The sequence below is a fragment of the Patiria miniata genome, unplaced genomic scaffold, assembly GCF_015706575.1.
Source record: "Patiria miniata isolate m_02_andy unplaced genomic scaffold, ASM1570657v1 HiC_scaffold_28, whole genome shotgun sequence".
In the NCBI taxonomy this organism is placed as follows: domain Eukaryota; kingdom Metazoa; phylum Echinodermata; class Asteroidea; order Valvatida; family Asterinidae; genus Patiria; species Patiria miniata.
In genome coordinates this window covers 4,221,664-4,242,816 of record NW_024037067.1, presented here as the reverse complement: position 1 = coordinate 4,242,816, position 21,153 = coordinate 4,221,664, and the positions used below count along the sequence as shown (strand labels likewise).

Below are 21,153 nucleotides of genomic sequence, written 5' to 3'. Positions count from 1 at the left end.
TGAACTAAGAGCTTTTCGCTTCCGCGCTTGTTTCTATGCAGTAAGGTACAACATGGTGGGTTTTCGACATCCAATCATTCAAGTGTCGAAGTCTGATCGAATTTGATCCCTCACCGTTCATCGATTGGCACTGACGTTTTAACCGGGCGAAAGAAGTGCCTTTAAATTCAGTTGAATGAACTCAACTTTCATATTTAGAAATGTTATCTTTGAGCAAGATCGGAAACGTCCTGGAGATCAGTTATTCTGTAAGCCCTTTTCCTAAGGGAAAGAAGCAGCCTCAGAGGCTGGTCTGAATCCTGTTTGTGTATATCAGGTTTCATTTTATTTTTCCTTTTTGGCGTGATATTCAAAAGGTGGCGACATCTCAAATGTATTGAACAAGGGTTGAATGTTCGATGGTAAAATATAACTATTAAAAAGACTTTGGCGTCACTTGGAACGAAGATATTCCAAAGCTATACCTTAAAAGACGAAATCCAAAATAGACTTAAAGGTAGACAAGAAGAGTTATTGTGGTCTCATATAGGTCTGTTTCCTTTAAATTTGTTCCTCATTTGTTTGTGGGGATTTTTTGTAACCCCTAAAGAATGTCTTAAGTCGTCTGATTTATGTCGATACATCATCATGGAAACCATGCATGCTCCACATGTAGTGCATCATTGAACAAGGTATAGGGTTTGTGGTTGATATCCATTGCTTTACGAAGTTTTGATTTTGTTTTTGTGCAAAAAGGAACCAGACTATTTTTCCTTCCAGCCTCGCTTTGGTCTGAATGGGAAAAATCCAAATGAAAACAAATCGCAACATGAAAATGATCTATTCTGTACCGGGTACATTTCGAAGCAACAACTGAGGTGATTTTAGGCCCGCGAGTAAGTCGTACGCACGCACCTTTAACGACACGTAGGATGTTTGTCAATAATGTACGCGCACTTGGACAGCTTGCACGTGAGCGATATACAATCTCAGTAATATCTTCGTATTGTGTTGCCGAATAAGTAGGTGAAGAAATATACCACTACTTGCTTACACATATCAAGGCGTTCATGTTCCTATTAATGTGATGTATTGATTTTGGTCTTATTTTTCTCCATTCCAAAGATTGATGAAAACGCAGCCAACCTGTATGACGCCGTGATGCTCTACGCCCATGCATTGAACAGCACTCTAGCAGCCGGTGGGGACGGCATAAGAAACGGCTCTACGTTGATCAGCCACGTGGTCGGAAGGTCGTATCAAAGTATGGCTACCTGATCACCACATTACCTGTTTAAGTAATGGACTCCTTAAGTGCTCCCTCAGCGGTGAAAACAAAATATTGAATGACACTTGGGTGCCATTGCTGCCATGCGCGTATGCTCAAGTGCGTTAGTGTCATATCTCAGACGCAGACGCTATGGGCTATTGCACTATTAGTTAAGGTTACGCGTACTCCGCGCGCGAATAAACACGTGCGTTTGAATTTACGCGCGCAACTTAACACGCACGTGAATTAAAGTGAGCGGGATGTGTCCTTCACTGGCTCCGTTGCGCCATCTGCATGTTGGTTTCCTGCGCTGAGTCATTTTCAGAAGCTGGAAAGGGTTACCGAAAACAAATATAGTATAGGGAAACTTTTTTAAGGGTATCTATCGAAACTTTTCCTTAACAAAATATCAGAATCTAGCACCGTAATACGTATGTATTAGACTTGTTTCGAGTCCGCATAGCAATCACAAGCAATCTCCAGCCATGAACTACGAAGCCAAAAGCTGTGAACAAAATGTTTTCCTTTGTCATTGTGCGTTTCATCTATATTTAACTTGTGTTAAACTTTGCTACACGAATATCTGTATCGTATGCTTGGTAAAATTCACATTAAAAGGTGACAGAAATAACTAAACGCAAAACTTTTAAACAACGTGAATCATTTATGATATTTCTTTTGGTCTTGTTAATATTATAGGTATCACTGGACTTGGGAGAACCATCGATGCCAACGGCGACGCCAACGCAAACGTGTCTGTCTACACTATTCAGAAAGATGAGAACAGCACGTACGGTCACATCATTGCGCCCGTTGCCATCTTTCAAGACTATAACGACACACAGGTATAAAGGCTATAGCATTTCACAAAATGCCCAAAAGCCCGTAGGTTATGGACCCATTTGCACAGAGTTTACCGAAAATGAGAACATCTAGAGCAACGTATGCCATGGCATGATTGACAAATACACGACGCAGCCCTATATGAAATGAGTCGGTGCTCACTTGAGCTACTTTTTTTCCAGTTACAGGCCCTTAAAACAAATTTTGCATCATGGAAATCGATCGGACATGTAAACCTTTCCAAGCACATGGCCTAGATTGTTATACCGTGCGATACATCAAAAGGAGTGTACTGTTTCATAGATAGGAAATTATTAAGTGCAAACAATGGTCCTCGCCGTTTCATGACGGATCCGGTTACCTACATAATTGCACATTCTGTCGTATGTTATTTCAGCCAGTCATTTCCGTGGGCAGTCTTACACCATAGAAGATATTGAAAAGGAGCCGTGATCCGACTGGAAGCATACTGAATTCAAATGGTTCCACGAGCATTCCATGCAATGTTCACGTAGGCCTATTTAAATGTCATGTATGTTATTCGTGTTGATGATGTGACATAATGTCGCTCCTGGGTCCATCTATCTTTGGAACATATGCAGAGGTGGATCAGGCTTTCAGGGAACGCTAGGTAGTTAGGATTTTGAGGGAGGGTTGAGTGAAGGGTCACCGCCTGAATAAAAGGTTCGATAGTCCGAAGGTTCGTTAGTTCGAAGGTTCGTTAGTCCGAAGGTTCGTATAAAGTCCGAGGGTTCATTAGTCCGACGGTTCATTAGTCCGAAGGTACTTTAGTCCGCGAAGATTTAATAGTCCGAAGGTTCAACCGTCCGAAGGTTCGATAGTTCAAAGGGCTCAGTAGTCCGAAAATATAATAAGGTTAAATACTCCGAAAGTTCGATAGTCCGAGTAGACGATAAAGTTCGATACTACGAATCGACAATAAGGTTTAAATAAACAATATGGCGATTTACGTACCAATAGCGACATGTATGCATTTGCCTCATGTGACATAATTGACAAAAAATAATGTAAGGCGCCATTGCGCCAGCTCGAACAAAAATGAAGACAGTAAGTCTTTTAGTGTAACTGAACGTTTTATGGCGCCTGGTTGAACTGGATATTGCCTGGGATTTGCCAAGATGTTTGCCGAAATGTTGTCTGAGGAAACATAGTTGACGCTCTTGGGAAAACATACAACCTTTTTACGAGTATTTTTACAATGTCTGCCTCCCGTCCGTCCTTTCAACTGCATGGGGAACCAAAACAGTTTTTTGATCATCATGTTTCCCAGTTTGGGGTCTGGAAGTGGGTAAAGAATTTTGGCTCGTAATCTATTTACTCCGTGAAAAAAATGCTTTCAAGGAGGAGGAACGCTCAGAGAAGTTCAGTATTAAAGAGTTATTTTAGCCGGCCACAATACATTTTTTCCGAATGAATATTGCTTTAGTTTATGGCATTCGATAAGCTTTTTCAGAGGCTGTGCGCAAATGTTCACTGTTAGGCAACAAATCAATGTAAAGTATAGCATCCCGCTTCCATCCATAGCATGAGGGCGAGTCAACCTGAGTCAGATAGTGCAAGATGAAAACAATATTTCTAGCAAAAAAAACATTCGTCAGCATGGGGAAAGCCAGATTTTAGTATTTTTAGAAGTGCGCAGGGACATTTAAGCTTCAGTATTCATGAAGACTAAGTTGTTTGTCCTTGTTCTGCAGGTTTATGCAGCTCACGCGAAGGCCAAGATAGATTGGGTGGGAGGCAGACCTCCACTCGCCGAACCCAAGTGTGGCTTTTTCGGCAAGAAGTGCCCCCCGCCAGAGGTCAACCACACGGGCAAGATTGTAGCTGGAGCTCTGTCGGGCGTTGGGCTGATTATAATGATTATTTTAGCCGTTTGGTATCGGTAAGAGAATTCTGCTTGTATCCACTTTTCAGAGCTTCCATGCTGTCTGTCTGTCGTCTGATGTCTCTCTCTCTGATGTCTGTGTGTCACGTTTTCTGTAAAAGGCCTAGAGTGTGTGCAAGCACAAAATGCAACAGTAAAAAGATCGAGATGCTTGATTACTGTATTCAGGTCCTAAAATGGAATATATTTACTGTCCTCTGAAGTCACTGTTGGGACGTGAAAAAAAATGATTTTTTTTTTTTTTTTTTTTTTGCTTTTTTAGCAAAGTTGTGTCTTAAAGTTCTTCATTGCTTCACCAAGGTTTACCACGCCCACTTGGGGTCAACATGCAAATTGAGGTCAAAGTAAAGTATTAAAAACTGTTCCAAAAAAACTATTCTATGGAGAACCAGTGGTATCAACCTCAGTCAGTATGTTTTCATAGTAATGAGAATGTTGCTAGCCTCTCCTTAATGACGACCAGAGTATATGACCGAAACGTCGACTTCACGTCTGTGTTATTTCCAGAACGATTTTTCTTTTAGAGCTGGTCACTTCACATGGTGCAGGCTCTATTGGAAAACTTCTTCCAAATCTGTGGATTACCGTACAAATACGAGTTCGTTGCTGTTCTCTCCCTTGTATCACTATTGAATACCTGAAAACAGAAATCACACAATTGTGCCTTTCCCAGATATATTTATGCGAACAAATTCTAATAAATATATTTCAAGCAATCGTAAGGAATAGAACAAAAAGTGTAACATAACTATTTCAGAACGTTTAACATTAATCAAGATTTAAAAAGAAAAGACATCCGCTTGTAATATTTTGAGTCAAATTTGCGAACGGGAATAAGCGGTGCTTTTTTTTATAATGTGACACTATCAGTAATTTTTGTTTCAATTTGTTTCGCATTAGAAATTGGCGTTATGAACAGGAGTTGGCGAGTCTCATATGGAAAATCGATTTTGACGACATAAACATGCGGAAAAACGACCCATTTGGAAGCAGGGTGAGTAGAGTTAGCAGAACTTAAGGGCAATAAAGTTTAATTTTAATTCAAACGTTGACACGCATCTGAATGTCCTCATTTACATGATGTTCAACCTACTTAAACGGCCTATTACTTCTGTTTTATGGCCTTTAAGTTTAATTTTAATTCAAACGTTGACACGCATCTGAATGTCCTCATTTACATGATGTTCAACCTACTTAAATGGCCTATTACTTCTGTTTTATGGCCTTTAAAAGTAAACTCGCCTTTTTCTTGTTTTTATTTCCCACATGTGCACGGATAACAACTAGCGCCAATGAACGTATAATTATCGAAGTGTTTTTCATTCGCCATAATAAGTTAGAAAATGCCGTTGCACACGGAACCAGTAACTTTTAAAGGAACTTTGTGAAATATAGGCAGATCACATCAACATTTCATAGTGTATAAATAAGATGTATAGATTTTGCCAATACCAAAATGTCGATTACTTATAATAAGGAGCAAAAGAGAAAAGCAGAAGCAAACCATAGCGTATTTGATTGAGCTATTACATGGCGTCCTTGATTATTTCTAATAACGCTTCCTTGTCTCGAGCCATTACCTCTTACCTTGGGCGGCCAATAACCATTACCACATCCCTAATAAGCCTCATGCGGGTTGATGCATGTTTGGATTACACATGCTGCAGCGAAACGCAGTAGGAATATGAAATGGTGCGTGTACGGTTGCTAATTTGGTGTGTTTGCGCTCGTGCTTTACTATATCTGGCAAAACTAGGCCATTGCAGTAAAGGGAATGATACTGGCTGTTCATTACGGTTTGTAGAAAAGTGCAGCCGGCCACCCCTGCTGGTACGACAGGTGCGCGCTTGTCATGCTGTTTAATAATTGTGCATCTAATTTCATTGAGCATGGACGTTAACATAATTTATTAAGTTTCGATCAGCCTTTTCAGAAAAATCGATTTTACAAAATTTAGTTGCCTAGTGTTCTTATATTTCCCTATGGTTAAATGTTGTTACTATCAGACCACGTTTTACGTAATAAAATCTCTATGTGCACCGAAACAAAATGGCTGCTTACTTTGGAGTTTAAAAAACCCCGATTATTACACAAATAAACATTAAAATAGGAACTATTGAAGTTATACTTAAAATTTTAAGGGTTAAAAAATAATATACCCGATTGGATAAAACGTACAAAATCAGAAAATTGTAGTTATTAACGATTGAGGGCGCTCAACCCTTAGTCCGGTGAGGTGCTGTGTCATTCAATACCTCAATCAGCACTAGGTTTGTTCGCTGGGGCTTATCAGTATAAGTCCAAGGTCTCATTAACGTTGAGAGCTATAATTATATGAATGGCTTTTATATGGATATACGCAGGATTAAAACAGGAAAAGCACTTTCATTACGAAGAAGGACGTATGAGTTTATCAATAATATTCATCCGGTAAAGGGTACTTTGAAAGCCGGTGCTAAAATGTTTTTGTCGCATCTGAGATGTCGTTCTACAATAAAAAAAAAATAAAAAATAAAAAAAATAAAAAAAGTATATTTAGAACATTTGGATTTTGCAGTCAGAACGAATTTAATAATTCTTGCCATGTTTTATATTTATTCTTCAGTTTAGCTTGATCACCACAGACAGCCGTGGTTCTATATTTAAGAGTCAATTATACACCAAAGTCGGCGTCTACAAGGGTTCTGTGGTCGCTATCAAGACACTGGATAAGAAGAGCGTGGATCTCAACAGAAGTGTTCGTCTGGAACTGAAGATTGTACGTTTGTGATCGGACATACTGAATATAAAAAATATCTAGCCAGGAACCAAAATCGGTTACCAAATGCTTAATTGAAAATAAAACAGTGCCTCACAATCTCATCCATTGTTCCTCTTCATCATTGAAAAAAACTGTTCTATTGCTATTCATAATAATAATAATAATAATGGGGAGCTAGCGCTTTATACCGAAGCTGTCTCAAAGCGCTTCACAATTGTTACCTCTGTTAATCAGGCCATGAACCCAGTTTTTGCAGCAGCTCGAGATCAGCGCATTCTGGTCTCTACCTTCACAGGTACCCATTAATACTCCCAGGTAATTGGCAGTAAAGAGTCAATTGTAGTAAAGTGTCTTGCCCAAGAACACAAGCGCAATGTCCCCCGTCAGAGTTCGAACTCACGTGACGTGAGTCGAACACTGTAGCCATTGGACCACAGTGCTCCACTATTGTTTATGGTAGAAAGTCGGGACCTTGCCCAGGTTGGACGCCCTCTATGTTGAATTACGATTGACGTAGTGCGGTTAGGGAGTGCACCTGGGCTAGGGTATACCAAAGGAATTTTGTTCTGAAGAAGAAAAACGGTCCTCACTTTTAAAACCCAATTCCTTAGCTGGGGCAAACCGTACTATAATTGTAAATTAGGGGAAATATTAGACAGAGAAATTCATATAATTGAAAACAATTGGTAAGTGTTGTTTATTTTACAACTGTCTTTGTTTGTTCCTTTCAGATGAGAGATCTTTGTCATGCCAATCTCTGTGCGTTTGTTGGTGCCTGTGCCGATGCACCAAACATTTGTATTATCACCGAGTATTGCTCTAGAGGTAGTTTACAGGTAAATACTTCCTCTGGCATTCTTTCATATTGATATAATAATTTTTTTGTATAATAAACACAATATCTAAACGCCTATACTCGATAATTTTGAATGATTGCAAACACCAACTTACTCTTTGGTCTTTCCTCAACAGGACATTTTAGAGAATGATGATATCAAACTGGACAACATGTTCATCGCTTCTCTGGTGTCGGATATTATAAAGGTACGTGCCAGAATTATGCTGCTCTTAGAAATGAACTCAAGTTTTACTTATAGCGCCCTCTGTTGTCTAATCGCTCTTCTCTTCTCAATATCAATGAGACTGCTATAAGTGACGTGTCCGCTATCTTTACAAGTTAATCAATTCTTCATACGGGCGAATACTGTTCAGTTGTGCTTTTATATAGGGAGGCACTTTTTAGGGAAACGTTGGTTATGAGAAGTTACAATTTTCGGTAATTACTATTTTTGTCATGTTCTAATAATAACCAGTCATAGCAAAATGAGCTTACGGTCGGGCGTTTTAAGAACCGAGTTATTTATCTGGATTCTACAGAACAAGAGCTTTCAAAGGGTATATAACATTTAAGGGTAGGCTTACTGAATTTCGGTAACATTAATATAGACCACAAACTTACTTGAAGTTTTAAAACTGATTCTTGAGAAAATGCCATATAAAAATCCTGCAGTTGTGTTGAATTAACACTGAACTATTAAAACGGGGTGAAAATAGATTTTAAAAATGTTTGACTGAACACAAAAAAATGGAGAAAAGTACAACAGTACTTACAGATTAAGGTTCAGCTGAAGAAAGAAAATCGACCATCTTTCAAATTTTGGCTTTACCCCACGGTATAATTGCAATTTCTGACTTCAAGCTTATTTTGTGATGACAGGTCGAGTGTGTGAATATTCTCGCTTTCTGAGCTATATTTTACTTGCCGTTTTTCCCTTTTTTCCCCAGGGAATGAGTCATCTACACACAAGCGTCTTGCATTCCCACGGTACCCTCAAATCCTCCAACTGTGTCGTGGACAGCCGATGGGTTCTCAAGATCTCGGATTTTGGCCTGCATCATTTTAAGGCGGGCCATCAAAACCCCGATATGGGCGAGCATGCGTTCTATCAGAGTGAGTTCAAACCAACGCCTACTTAAATTTTCTCGTCATCCAAAAAGCCCAGTTGTTGACACAAAACGTGCACTCCTATATATTTTCAGCGGAATAAGCTAGCAGCCTAGTGAATTTGTTGGTCAATATCCACAACGACTGCGACTTAACTTTGATGTACATGTATTTATGTTTAACAGAATTACATCTCAAAAGGTAGAATTTGATTTTTAATTAACTCCAGCATTAATTAACGCACTGAATTAATTTTAGTTAATTCTTTCCGATATTGAAACCAAAGGCATTAAAGAGCCATGTAATGTAAATGTTTTAATGCAATCCTTTGTGCACCTTTGTGTCTCATTTAACCTTTTTTTTAATTTTCGTTTGGATATTTTCAAGGGTAATTTGGTGCTTTTTAGTTTTTATGCTACTACGAATTTCCATAATCATGAGCAAAAGAGTGATGCCTTTTCAGGCAGAAACCCAAATGTTAACTATTTAAGCATCAAAAGTTACCAGACTATTTTGGATATTTTTCTGTCATAAAGTTTCTTTTCTTTGGCGATGCCTTATTGTGTCAGTACATGACAGTACTACGTCAGTGGGCACATACACTTTTCTCAGAAATGTTTTCAATGAGGAAATGTTTGGGTTCACAATTTGAAAAGAGAACCTCTAGACTGAAAGTGTCTTCTTGAAAAGACATCACATAGAATGCGCCCTCAGTTGTCCAGAAAAGCATGGACAATTTTAGATGTTTAAAGAAGTGCAGTTTTCAACACATTTAACGAAACAGGGATGTCAAATAGTTTCATACTTTTTAAAAAGGAGTAGAAAGTTGAACACAATAGACCTATATCATGCTTCCACCATTTTAGTCATGTTCCCTGTAGCCATCGACAGTACTGAATGATAATATTTTTGTGCAAAAAGGAACCAGACTATTTTCCCCTCCAGCCTCGCTTTGGTTACATTGATTTGAATGGGGAAAAAATCAAATGGCTGCAACATGATAATGGTCTATAGGCACCAAAGTAAAATTCATGTCGTGGACCCTTGGAAAGTACAGAGCCAGTTTGGCTCGGAAGCTTATATAGGTAATAAGGAGAAGCTTGCTATTATAACGTTGGAAGCAAACCCTAAAAATCAGGCAGAGATTGTAAAGCTAACCCACATGACGTTCTGGGTGGGTATCAAAATCTTGATTAAAGATGAAAAAGATGGGAAAAGTAAACATTTCCACTAATTGGCCAAACCTTCTGTGTTAGCGCCTACAGGAGGTCGTATTAGTTATCGCCCTTTGCTATGCTTCTTTGTTAACCCTCATGAAAACATGCATTGTCAGCCTTGTTATTACTTGGGTCAATATTGGTCAAAACCCCCATTGGTTTGATCACAGTATCCCAGGAGGTGAGGAAGAAAATTCGGTAAATATTGGTCAAGACCCCTATAATTGGTTTGTACACAGTATGCCAGGAGGTGAGAAAGGAAATTTTGACCGATTGTGAGGAAGAAAATTGGGTCAATATTGGTCAAAACCCCCATTGGTTTGTACACAGTATGCCAGGAGGTGAGGAAGAAAATTTTGACCAATTGTGACCTCTTAAATAGTAGGAGGGTTAAATCAAGCCAAACGCTGGTTCTTTTCCCTGGGTATCCATCTTATTTGTATTTATTTATTTGTTGTTGTTTTTTCAGGTTTTTTATGGAAAGCCCCCGAGCTGTTGAGAGACACACACGCTCCATCGGAAGGCACACAGAAGGGTGATATCTACTCATTTGCAATTATTCTATACGAGTTAGTCCACAGAAATGGACCCTTCGGAAACTGTGCTCTCACACCCAAAGGTAATGTAGCTTTGAAGGCTCACGTGTAAAAGTCAGAACCTGTTATTTTGTACTTGCTCTAGATCACCCCCGAGGACAGACCACAAAGGAAGAACAACAGATCCTTTCAGTCCTCGGGAGTGGGATCTTTTGTTCAAAACGGTCCTCTGTAGTAGGTTCATGTGCTTAGTCTATGGGAGAGTGTTAAATTACAGGCATAAAGGAAAACACAAAGCCTTGTCCTCGGGAGTATAGTAAAACAAGAGTGTGCGTTCATATTACGTGTGAATGTGAGAGTTTTTTCTTGACTTAAACATGCATTTGAAAAGGTATCTATCAAACTTTTTTTATGTAACCTGGTATTTAATGAATGCATATCAAAGGTTATCTAGAAGTTGCACAACAGAGGAGCTCGGTAATATGGTTTCATTCTTTGCTTTGAAGTGATCACTGACTTAAACCGCACTTCATTTCAAATAACAGATATCAAAACCACACAATGTGATCAAGTCTAAGCGTCATTAATAATCACTCCTTTAATCAATATGAATCAGGTAGAGACAGGCCGAGGCAGACAGAATAGATATTTATCAATGCGCATGTACAGCACTGTAGCATATGAAACAAGTTCACGAACGGCAAATCTAGACAACTGTGCCCCAACAAAACATGAGAATGTCACGCTATGTTCATCCGGTGCTGTCATCCACCTCATTTGAAAGCATGAGCTTCTCATGATACGGCAGCCCGACAGCATTTTTCGTTTAATCTTCCCACACGCTTTGAAACTTGGTAAAACACTACTGATTCACAGCCTGGAACCTATAGGCGATATGATCCTGCGCATTAAACGAAAGTTGATCAGCCATCTGAGTGACTGGATGGAGGTTCCTACTCCCAAGGGCCGAAAGTGATACAGAAATTACCAAGGTGACCTGCAGGTCCCTGCGCGTCGCAAAAGATAACTTCTCATACCTTCACTTATAGGATCAACTCTTAATTTAATCCCATTAGCAACCTGTCACATGATAGTGGCTATTCCAGTACTGCTGTAGGTGTTCCCTGCGACCTGATATACTCATATCTTTCGTAATTCAGGTTTTTTCCCCACTAAATTTGGGACGAGGGTTCTCTCGGTTAGGCAGTGTAGCGATCGGATCTTGTCGGCAAATCCTGTCACAAGACCACTGTGAAATGCGACGCTTATACGAAGTCTTTGCCTCGCCTCAGTCGCATTCGTGTTCTACTTTCATGTCAATTTGAGCCGTTTCAGTGCCACGGTAGCAAAAGAGTGATGTGCTATTTCTCGCTGGGTTTCAGAATAATCATAATTTAGGACCTTTCAACAGCGGACTCTGGCAACTTTGAAGAGCCCTAACATATTAAGACCGAACTAGCTTGCGCTGGTGGTATGGTATGCTCTGTTTTGGAGGTGCACATGCTCTCCTCGTCTTATTCTTGTATACCGGTACCATTAGGGCACATTTAAACAAGAATCCTTTCGAGCCTACCGTGTCTAATGGATTGTAATGTCTGGATGATGTTCAGGGTGATTCTGAGTGGGAAAAATCCTCTGATATTTGTCCCACTTCTGACACCATTTGTGTTGAAATACTGAGATGTTTAGGGAAACGAACGACGAGGGGTTGGATTGAAGTCATCCTTTCAAGTGGCAAAGAGCCGGAGGAGTATACTCCTTGCAGAAAGCCTCATAGGGTTACACATTTTTCCAAAGTAATACTTCGTATACTGGTCTCATCAAACCAAAGTTGTATCACCATGTAAGACCGGTGTTAAAGTTGAGATTTGTAATATTGTTCATTGCAGAAATAATCGATAAGGTGAAGTACCCCCTCGATCCCACAATGCCCTTCCGGCCTAACGTGATGGAGGTGGAGGATTGTCACGAGTGTCTACTGACCACCATGCAGGAGTGCTGGCACGAGGTACCAGACCAGAGACCAGACTTCAAGACTATCAGAGTCAAACTCAAACCGCTCCACAGTGGCATGTGAGAATTCCTGATATACTTACGTTGGTGTAAATTGAGTATTAAATACAGCAATCACCTGGTTGTTGCGCGTTTCTCAATGCTCCTTCGCCACAAAAAGGGTGCTTACAACTGCACGGGAACGTACAAATTACAAGCATATATGGTACCTATTGAGCCCGATGCCACCTGAGTATTTATAGCTTCGAAATGTGGCTGCTGAATTGGTTTTGTTGGCTTTACGAATATTTAGCCTATATCCGTTTTAAAGTGGATAATTCTGTGCCACTCTTCAGCGAGTAAACATGGGCTTTTTTATTTTTAATCGTTTGATTTGCTACTGAAAAGGGTTTTAGCATTAGTTTCATCAGCGTCAGGACTGTTTTTTGAATAATCAAGTCTACTTGTTTGTGCTTTCCACTCTGTAAGTTGAAACTCGCATTTGCTTTGAGCACCCAATGGATATGTGCGGCTGCATAACTTTAAACCATTACAAATGATATATTAGTAAACCTAATGCCACATAGTTAATAATATTATGACTGGTTGTAGCAAACAGCGCCACCACTAGCAATATTTTCCTGTTTTCCCCTGTGGGGGCGTCATCTCTTCCACCATTAAGCGAGCGAGACAGCAGACTAAAACGACGAAATAATCAGCTTGATAAGGAGACAACGGTAGATCTAGCCATTTTTTTAATTGTGTGGCTGATGTATTTTAACATCCATCACTTCTCAAGGGAAAAGAGGGGTGTTGAAATCGACGCATGCAGAGATCAATGGCCTTAGGCAACTAATTGAGATTCTTTATGATGTTATTCAGAAATTTTTTTTAGGGTATTTCCAGCAATACGAAAAATAATTACCTTCGTTCTGACCGAAGGTTCTGGATAGCCACCTTAACCAAAATCCTCTCTTGGGGGTTGTTTTCTGTGCACCAAATATCGACACAAATTCCAAAGTTGCCATCCAGGGCTTGTCTTGGGACTGAGCGCTTGTTGACACGGCACACTGATTAATGAGTTTGGTATCTGACCACGCTAGCAAAGGTTATCCGGCTGGTATTTGGTTTACGTGCAGGAAGTCCGACATCCTGGATAACATGATGGCCATCATGGAGAAATATGCAAACAATCTGGAGGAGATAGTGGAGGACCGGACACACCAGCTCGTGGAGGAGAAGAAGAAGACGGATAATCTACTCCACAGGATGCTGCCCAAGTAAGATGGGTTCACAAAGCCTGGATTCTCGTTTCAATCTTGGCGTTATGCCCTTCACAGGTGTAATTATATAAGCTCTGTTTGTTCAGTTCTGTCTGATGGCTTGTGGTATTATGGTAAATATTCCCAGTTGAGCAAGCCCATGGCTCCAGGTTCCACAGAGTTTCAGAGTTTCCTAAATTCAGCTTAATTAAGCGATAAATTTCATGTAAAAAAAAATGGATTTCTGAGAATGATAAAATTCGATTGTTTCATGTAGTAGTGTCTGAGGTTAATCGTTCACGAAACAAAAAATGCGTTTATGGTGAACATTGAATGTAATTTCCTATAAAGAGCTCAATGTTTGGATGAAGTCTGGATTCCCCGCAAAATAAATACCAAATGCAGAAAAGTTCTTTAATTTGTTTTTGTCTTGGTTTTACTCAGTAAATTATTCAATATTACAGGAAGAAAAGTTCTTTAATTTGTTAGTTCTTGGTTTATTCAATATTATAGAAAGAAAAGACACCATATTTTTACTTGTCTGTTTGTTGAAAATTATTTGCGTTGGACTGGGCGCAATATAAGTTTCTGAATATACCTCAAAATTGTGGCATGGTGAAAGTGAGTTTCGTAGCAAGATAGGCCTGCATACACTGAGCCACTACTTCTACCCCAAAAAGGGTCTCCCTATTGTGGTGATTTCCATGGTATTCATGAAAGCTATTCCTTTTGATTAGTCTGTTTTCGTTGTGTTTTTTCCATTCCAGGCCAGTTGCTAATCAACTCAAGCGAGGTATGCAAGTCGTTCCCGAGTCCTTCGACAGTGTCACCATATTCTTCAGCGACATCGTGGGGTTCACTGACCTGTCGTCCAGAAGCTCACCATTGCAGGTAAGGCAATACCTTCATCTCTGTAAAGTTGTTCACCATTAATTGTCGTCTCAGTTTTCGAAATTAAGGACTCACCAGTGTTGGGTTTTCATTGGAGTGCTGTTTGTTTGGACAAACGCCAAATAAATTTTCATTAAAAAAGGTTTGATAAAACAAGACAGGTCAGTCGATATCCATTTTCTCAGTCCTGGTTTAAAAAGATATTCAAAAGAACGTTAGCTTTAAGATGCCATGGAAGAAACACATTGAGCTCTAAAACGTTGCCAGCTAATAGTGATGTCGGGAAAGTTTGTCTTAGCATCAGTCATCAACCCATTTTTTTGTATTCAGAAATGCACAGTTTGTCCAAATCAATCAAAGGGCATTTAATTGTTAAAATAAAAACTGATTGTTCTCAGTGCGCATGGAACAAGGCAGTTGAATCAGAGACTAAACATTGTGAGGACACCACGAGATAGGAACATTAACCGCGCATGAACGGATATCATTGCAAATGTTACAATGAAAGTGTATTAAGAAAAATCTCACTAAAAATATTTAATAACCTGCATGGAAACATATATCAGACCATCTAAAGAAAAAGGGCATTGAATCATAAATGCAAGACTATTGTGTGGAATGGAGAAGGTTTTTAAATAGAATATACCTTATATCTGCGTGGAACGAATATGTCTTCGACCGGCCAATAATGAAAGAGGATTAATTAAAAGACAGAGTATCAGGTGTTCTGGCCTTTAGTTAATGAGTTCGTCTACCGTCAGGTCGTATTAATGTCTCCAGTCTTACAGTCCCTCGTGAGCGGTCATGTCGCCTGGGGGTCCCGCTTCGAGATGATCTTTTCATCCTACATGGATGTGCTTGTGACGGTATTGCCGGGAGTGGTTGACTGAGGTCAACACGATGAGGATGATAATGATGATGATGATAATGAGGCTTTTTATCTTATTAACGTCTGCTCACTGCGCCGATTTGCTATAAATAGACGAGATTGGATTACACCCCCTTTCATCACTGGATTGAATTACAGCCAATTTACGATTTTTGTCGTTAAAATTGGAATATTCACCAACAACCCTTCTAATTCGAAGAATCGCTAGGACTTGCTGTAGGCTGTTGATGCATTTGAAAGCCACTGCGTGGATGTTTTCGGACCCTTATTGGCCTTTAGCCTTTCCATTATGTGCTACAGCGCCCTCCTGTGTCCGATCGCACCCAAAATAAACGTCCTCGTCTTTTCATACTGATAGGGGCTTAAAACAGTCTTGCAATATACAATCAATTCCGAAACTTGGATAATTTCATTTAAGCGAATTCAGATCAATTAAACCTGCGACAATAACTGACAATAACTGTTGTGAAAACTAAAATATGAAATTGATGAATTGTGAAAATAGCAGATAGGGTATACTCGGTTAATAATTAGTTCAGGGGTAATGGTCTGAGAAATGGGGGTGTACACGTAACTGTATATTACTCTTTCTTTCGACAAGGAATGTTTTGTTTACGATAGCTTAGCGACTTTCAAAAAGAAATTAGCATGTGTTTTGAAAAATTTTCGACACTGTAAGATTAATTGATGAAAGATCGCCAGGGCTTTGTTATACACAAGTCGTAACTCTTTGGACATATTCACGGATATATCATCTTGTGACTACATAAAATATCACCAAACAAAACATCATTTTCCTGTAACACGCCCAGAGACAAGTAGAAAATCCTGCCATTGGGACACCAGGTGGGGGTCTTAATTATCTGACGTCGTCGGTTCTTCAAAACACAGGAAAAATAAATTCGACCTTTCGTGTTTTGACAAAATGGCAAGATCTATATTGGCGCGAGAATAACTAACAAACACACACACGCGGATTTACTCGGGGGAATGTGGAGAAACACCTCGGAGTTAGGATTATCCGACATCCCCTGTTTATTTTCGTGCTAGGGACCGCGTGTTTGCTTCTGAATAATTCGTGCACCGACTGAATTTACGGCGATTCGCACACCATAGGGTGCACAATATTATTGATAACAAAATCTGACGGTTAAAATATATGCCGGTTTTTGTTTGTGTTTTGTCGTCCACTGAAGGAACGTGTCACTAAAACATAAAAACATACGGGACTATATATTACACTTTTATTTCTTTGTCCGAAGATTTAATTGATACATTACTTAAGTTACTTCCTAATATGGTTGTCAGTGTATACGCTCGTTGATGATCCAAAATATTGGTATTTTTGTTTCTTTTGTGAATGAAGAATAATAATAAATAATATTGATCATGACAATTTATATAGCGCCAAATTCTGCCTAAAAGACGCTCAATGTGCTTCAAAAAAGACACAATTTAAAAGCTAAGGTCAATCACAAATGGTTTGCTTTGAAGTTTTACATTTTTCCACGTTGGTCTATGTAAGTGTAAAAATATTTTTATTTGTGCTTCAGATGTATCTCAGTTTAAAGATTAATCGTCGTTTCATTATAAGTTTGACGTTTCCTGTGCATGTTTTGTTTTTATTTAACTTACGCTCGACCTATTCCGTTCGTTTTCGCTGTTTTATTTTGGCCCAACATACTGTAACTGGCTACTGTAAAATTATCCTGCCCTTTTTACGCACTGTGGCATGAATATGTCAAAATGAATCGGTCAACTAATTGTTCAAACTGACGCCGTCATTAAAATTAATAGATATTCCTCGTCCTATTGTAGCTGAAATTAATGATCTTATACATAATTGAGTATATCATCGTGCCGCGTGGGTCGGCCAGTCGCAGAGACGTCAATGTATCATTATTCTGATTCATCATTCGCTTGATTAACTTGCCACCCCTCCCTCGACATGAAGAAGCTAATTACCTGCTGAGATTGTCGGAGATTGCAAAGTTCGCGTTGACACTTCTGAAAATATAAACATGTTTTTGTTTTGTCTCTTAAGCCGAAACGAAGAGTACAGTAGCCCGTGAGTGCCAATGAAAAACAACTTACCAAGCCACAATGAAGAACTGCGATACGTATTATCTATCATATTGCGAATCCGTAATTCTCGAACTGACATTCCGTAATAACGAATTTTGACTCCGCCGTAATAGATTTCGGTTCCGTTTCCGGATTCCCAAGTTTTGATTTCGTAATCATTGATAGTGAATCCGTGTACGGATTGCAGGTTCGTAGTAACTAGCTGCGATTCAGTAATGCACCTATCAATTGTCACACCCCCTCCCCGCCACCTCCCCCCCCCCCCCGGCTGCCCCACCCAAGACGTGGGGATTGTCACTTTGGAAGCGACAAAATCCCCACACCTCGGGCAAAATTTAAGTGACTATCTCCGACATACATACGTGGGGCACACTAGTGATAGCCTTTCCATGTAGTACGGCAATGGTAACAATGTTTTTGAGTGACCAAAATCCCCACCCTGGGGCATGAAACACGTGACCAAACCCCAACGTCGGACCAGGGGCAGCACGGGGGGGGGGGAGATTTGATTTGGCGCATAATAACAGATAGGGAATCTTGCGGTTCCGTAATCATGGATAGTGAATCCGTGTACGGATTGCAAGTTCGTAGTAACTACCTGCCATTCAGTAATAATTAACGAATATAGCGGGAGTCTTTTCGATTCCGTAATCATGGATTACGGATTGCGAATACGGAATACGGGTCGCGATTCCATATACGCATATTGCAAGGTTGAGTAACGAGCTATGATTCAGTAATAACGGTTAGGGAATCTTTATTCCGCTTTAACTATTCCGCTCAGGTTATCAGTATGTGTATACCTTCCTGTGAATTGACATTGACAGAATCTGTAAAACGAACTCGGACTCCCAATGTACGGTTTCATGTGGGGGGGTTTCCTCAGTTGAATTATTAAGCTCCCCAGACGATCAAATTGGACTTCGACAACAGTTAGCCGAATCTTTTGGTAAAGCAACTTGCTTCTTTAATGGCCTATGCACGAAATTAAAATGACATTAAGTGATGTGACGAAATACTCCATCCTGGCTTTTGGCTCAACTGAACATTTTTAATGTTGTATAACTAAGTGTAAAATAATTCAATTTCAGCGGCCGAGCACCTTTGCAATTCCGTGTACATTACCCATAATTTGATTGATGGGTCTGGCATGCAGATATCTCTAAATCCATGGAATGCTTTTAACCCGAGGCTGGCGTCGTCGCATCCCAGGCCTGAGCAAATAGAAACAAAGACCAGGTCGTATAATAACTGCGGAGGAGAGGCAAACGACAGAGCTGGCTAGATAAACTCTTCATCATTGTAACGGCTCACGAAACACGCCTCCACCGTCGCCAAGGCAGTGTTTGTGCAGTGCCCTGGCGATCCATGTGAAACGAAAGAGTTCGTTTTCAACCAAAGAGCCATCCACAAATCGAAGTGGAACGAGCCCGGGATATTTATCACATCGGGTGTAGGAGAAATCATTAGCAGTCAGGCATGATGAATTGGTGCCACAGATACGGATCTCGATGGGATGTCGTAATGATGGCGTTAGCCTTTGTAATGCCGCTCCGATATCACTTTTCCATAAACCCCTAAGCGCTTTTTTTTCTAGATATATATAGCTGTTGCTTTTGTGTTTCGCTTTGCTGCGACACTCTTGTACGGCTAATGAGGTTTTTTTCCCCTACCCTTAAAAAAAAAGGTCAGGTCTGTTGGGATGATCATCTTGTAAATGAATTTTCCTCATTGTGTGTTTCGGTTGGTGGGCCTGATGAATAGACATTTGACATTTCACTTCACTAATATATCAATTGGATTAAACATGAATCAGTGCGGCTTTTGCTTCTGTGACGTGTGGTTGGAGAGAATTTCCTCAAGGGCAACCGTGATAGGGGTGCAGTGTTGTTGCTGGGATCACAATAACAGGGGGTTTCCATCACCTGTGTTTCAATCTCCATTAAATTGTAAATTTACCATTTGAAAAAAGAATTATCGGTAATTCACAGTAAAGATTGCTTATTCAACCACGTCCTGCGTTAGAGCTTAGTTTATTGTCGCGCAGGACTACTAGTTGGAACCGATAAACCTGCAGATATACATCCGGTGTTAAGTGTGCCTGCAGGCAACATGGTTCATCAGGCCTCTGCTTATTTCCGGTTTCCGTGACATGAAACAAGTGAGAATATTCCTTGTATGGACGCTAGTCCATGACTATTTACTCGCGCACACTTGTTGGGATCCAAACTCACAAACCATTATGAGGCCACACCAATCAAAAAGAGATGATTTAAAGGTAATATAGGCCTACAACATTTGCTTTACCGTAATTTTCAGAAATGGATGAATTTGGAGGTTAGCATTTCATAGCTAATATTGTTAAACATGACCTGTTTAAAGTGTCGTGTTCATGGATGCTGGAAAATCCAAGAAAAACATGCTGTTCTTGTAGTCTTGTATAAATGAAAAACAAGGCCGTAGTTTTTTTGTAAATTATAAACCATGAAAATGCTACTGTCAAATAAGCCATTCAACATTAGAGTGCATTATGGCAAATTGGCAAAATAGCTTTAAATGTGTACATATAATTGATTTAGCTGTTGACATCAGCTATTTAGACTTCTGAAACTGTCCTCAATTAAAACAAGTTCTCTTGTGGAACCTCAATTGTACCGGTAATACATTCTGAAAAGGCTTCATTTAGCCTAAATGTCATTTAGGCTTCGCCGAACAAGAAACGAACTTGTGGCAGATCTCAACTGCACTTTTTTTGAGTTGATTGCAAAACGTGTATCTCGGAGACAAGTTAAGCATGGATGCACCGTTGCTTCCGTTATTCCACGCGAGAACTCGGATTAATAAGTACCTAAAAAGTGTATAGAAAACAAGCTCGATCGGAAAATATCACGGAAGCTGCGTGCCAGCGAATTCGTGTTCATGCATGAGTCACGTGATTGTGCCATGTAATTTCTGGAAGGGGTAGTGTTTTGAGTAACAAAAAGCAGGATTTTGACCCCACCCCAGTTTGGTCATGTGCCATGTTGGGGCTGGGCTAGGCCTACTGATACTTTTGACAACTTGTGCTTGAAATCGGTCAAAATATGTAGGAGTAATATACGATGTCAACGTTTGTTGCTAACTTACTCACCATCGGAGTAACGGAGAGACATGATGATTTGTGGAGCTGATAAGCCGCAGCTAAAAATAACGAGGGAAGGAAGATTCCTCCTTTTGTATTCCTCAAATAACTTTTTTCCTGATAGACGTGATAAACCACGCCATTTTCACCGATCTCACCAAAACGTTAATAAATGTACATAGACGAATTTCAAATTAACACTCAAACCGAGGCTTTCAGTGTTAAGCCATTGTGTGAATTGAGGACCTTTTCTGTATTTAACCCTCTCAGCTCAACAAAAGAGAGCACTGGGGCCCTTCGGCAAATCAATATTTCCTTCTTTGAGAACGTCCCTCGTGCAGAGAACCCATGTTCTGTAGTTTCAGTGGAATCATGCACTGCAAGACACTTCTCGTACCTTAAATTAAAACCATCCCAACTATAAATTTGTAGAAGAAAAATAGTAAATGAAAAAAA

General features: G+C 39.8%; 1 protein-coding gene across 1 annotated transcript in view; it reads left to right on the top strand.

Moving 5' to 3' along the window:
* Window positions 1-21,153, top strand: part of LOC119734712 (guanylate cyclase 32E-like) — a 73,381-nt gene that overhangs the window by 29,115 nt on the left and 23,113 nt on the right. Inside the window, exons 5-16 of the mRNA XM_038208251.1 lie at window positions 1,105-1,243; window positions 1,949-2,094; window positions 3,808-3,995; window positions 4,899-4,992; window positions 6,604-6,756; window positions 7,491-7,595; window positions 7,732-7,803; window positions 8,545-8,710; window positions 10,391-10,540; window positions 12,347-12,530; window positions 13,589-13,729; window positions 14,479-14,602. Coding sequence (XP_038064179.1) covers window positions 1,105-1,243; window positions 1,949-2,094; window positions 3,808-3,995; window positions 4,899-4,992; window positions 6,604-6,756; window positions 7,491-7,595; window positions 7,732-7,803; window positions 8,545-8,710; window positions 10,391-10,540; window positions 12,347-12,530; window positions 13,589-13,729; window positions 14,479-14,602 — 1,662 coding nt within the window. The remainder of the gene's footprint in view (window positions 1-1,104; window positions 1,244-1,948; window positions 2,095-3,807; window positions 3,996-4,898; window positions 4,993-6,603; window positions 6,757-7,490; window positions 7,596-7,731; window positions 7,804-8,544; window positions 8,711-10,390; window positions 10,541-12,346; window positions 12,531-13,588; window positions 13,730-14,478; window positions 14,603-21,153) is intronic.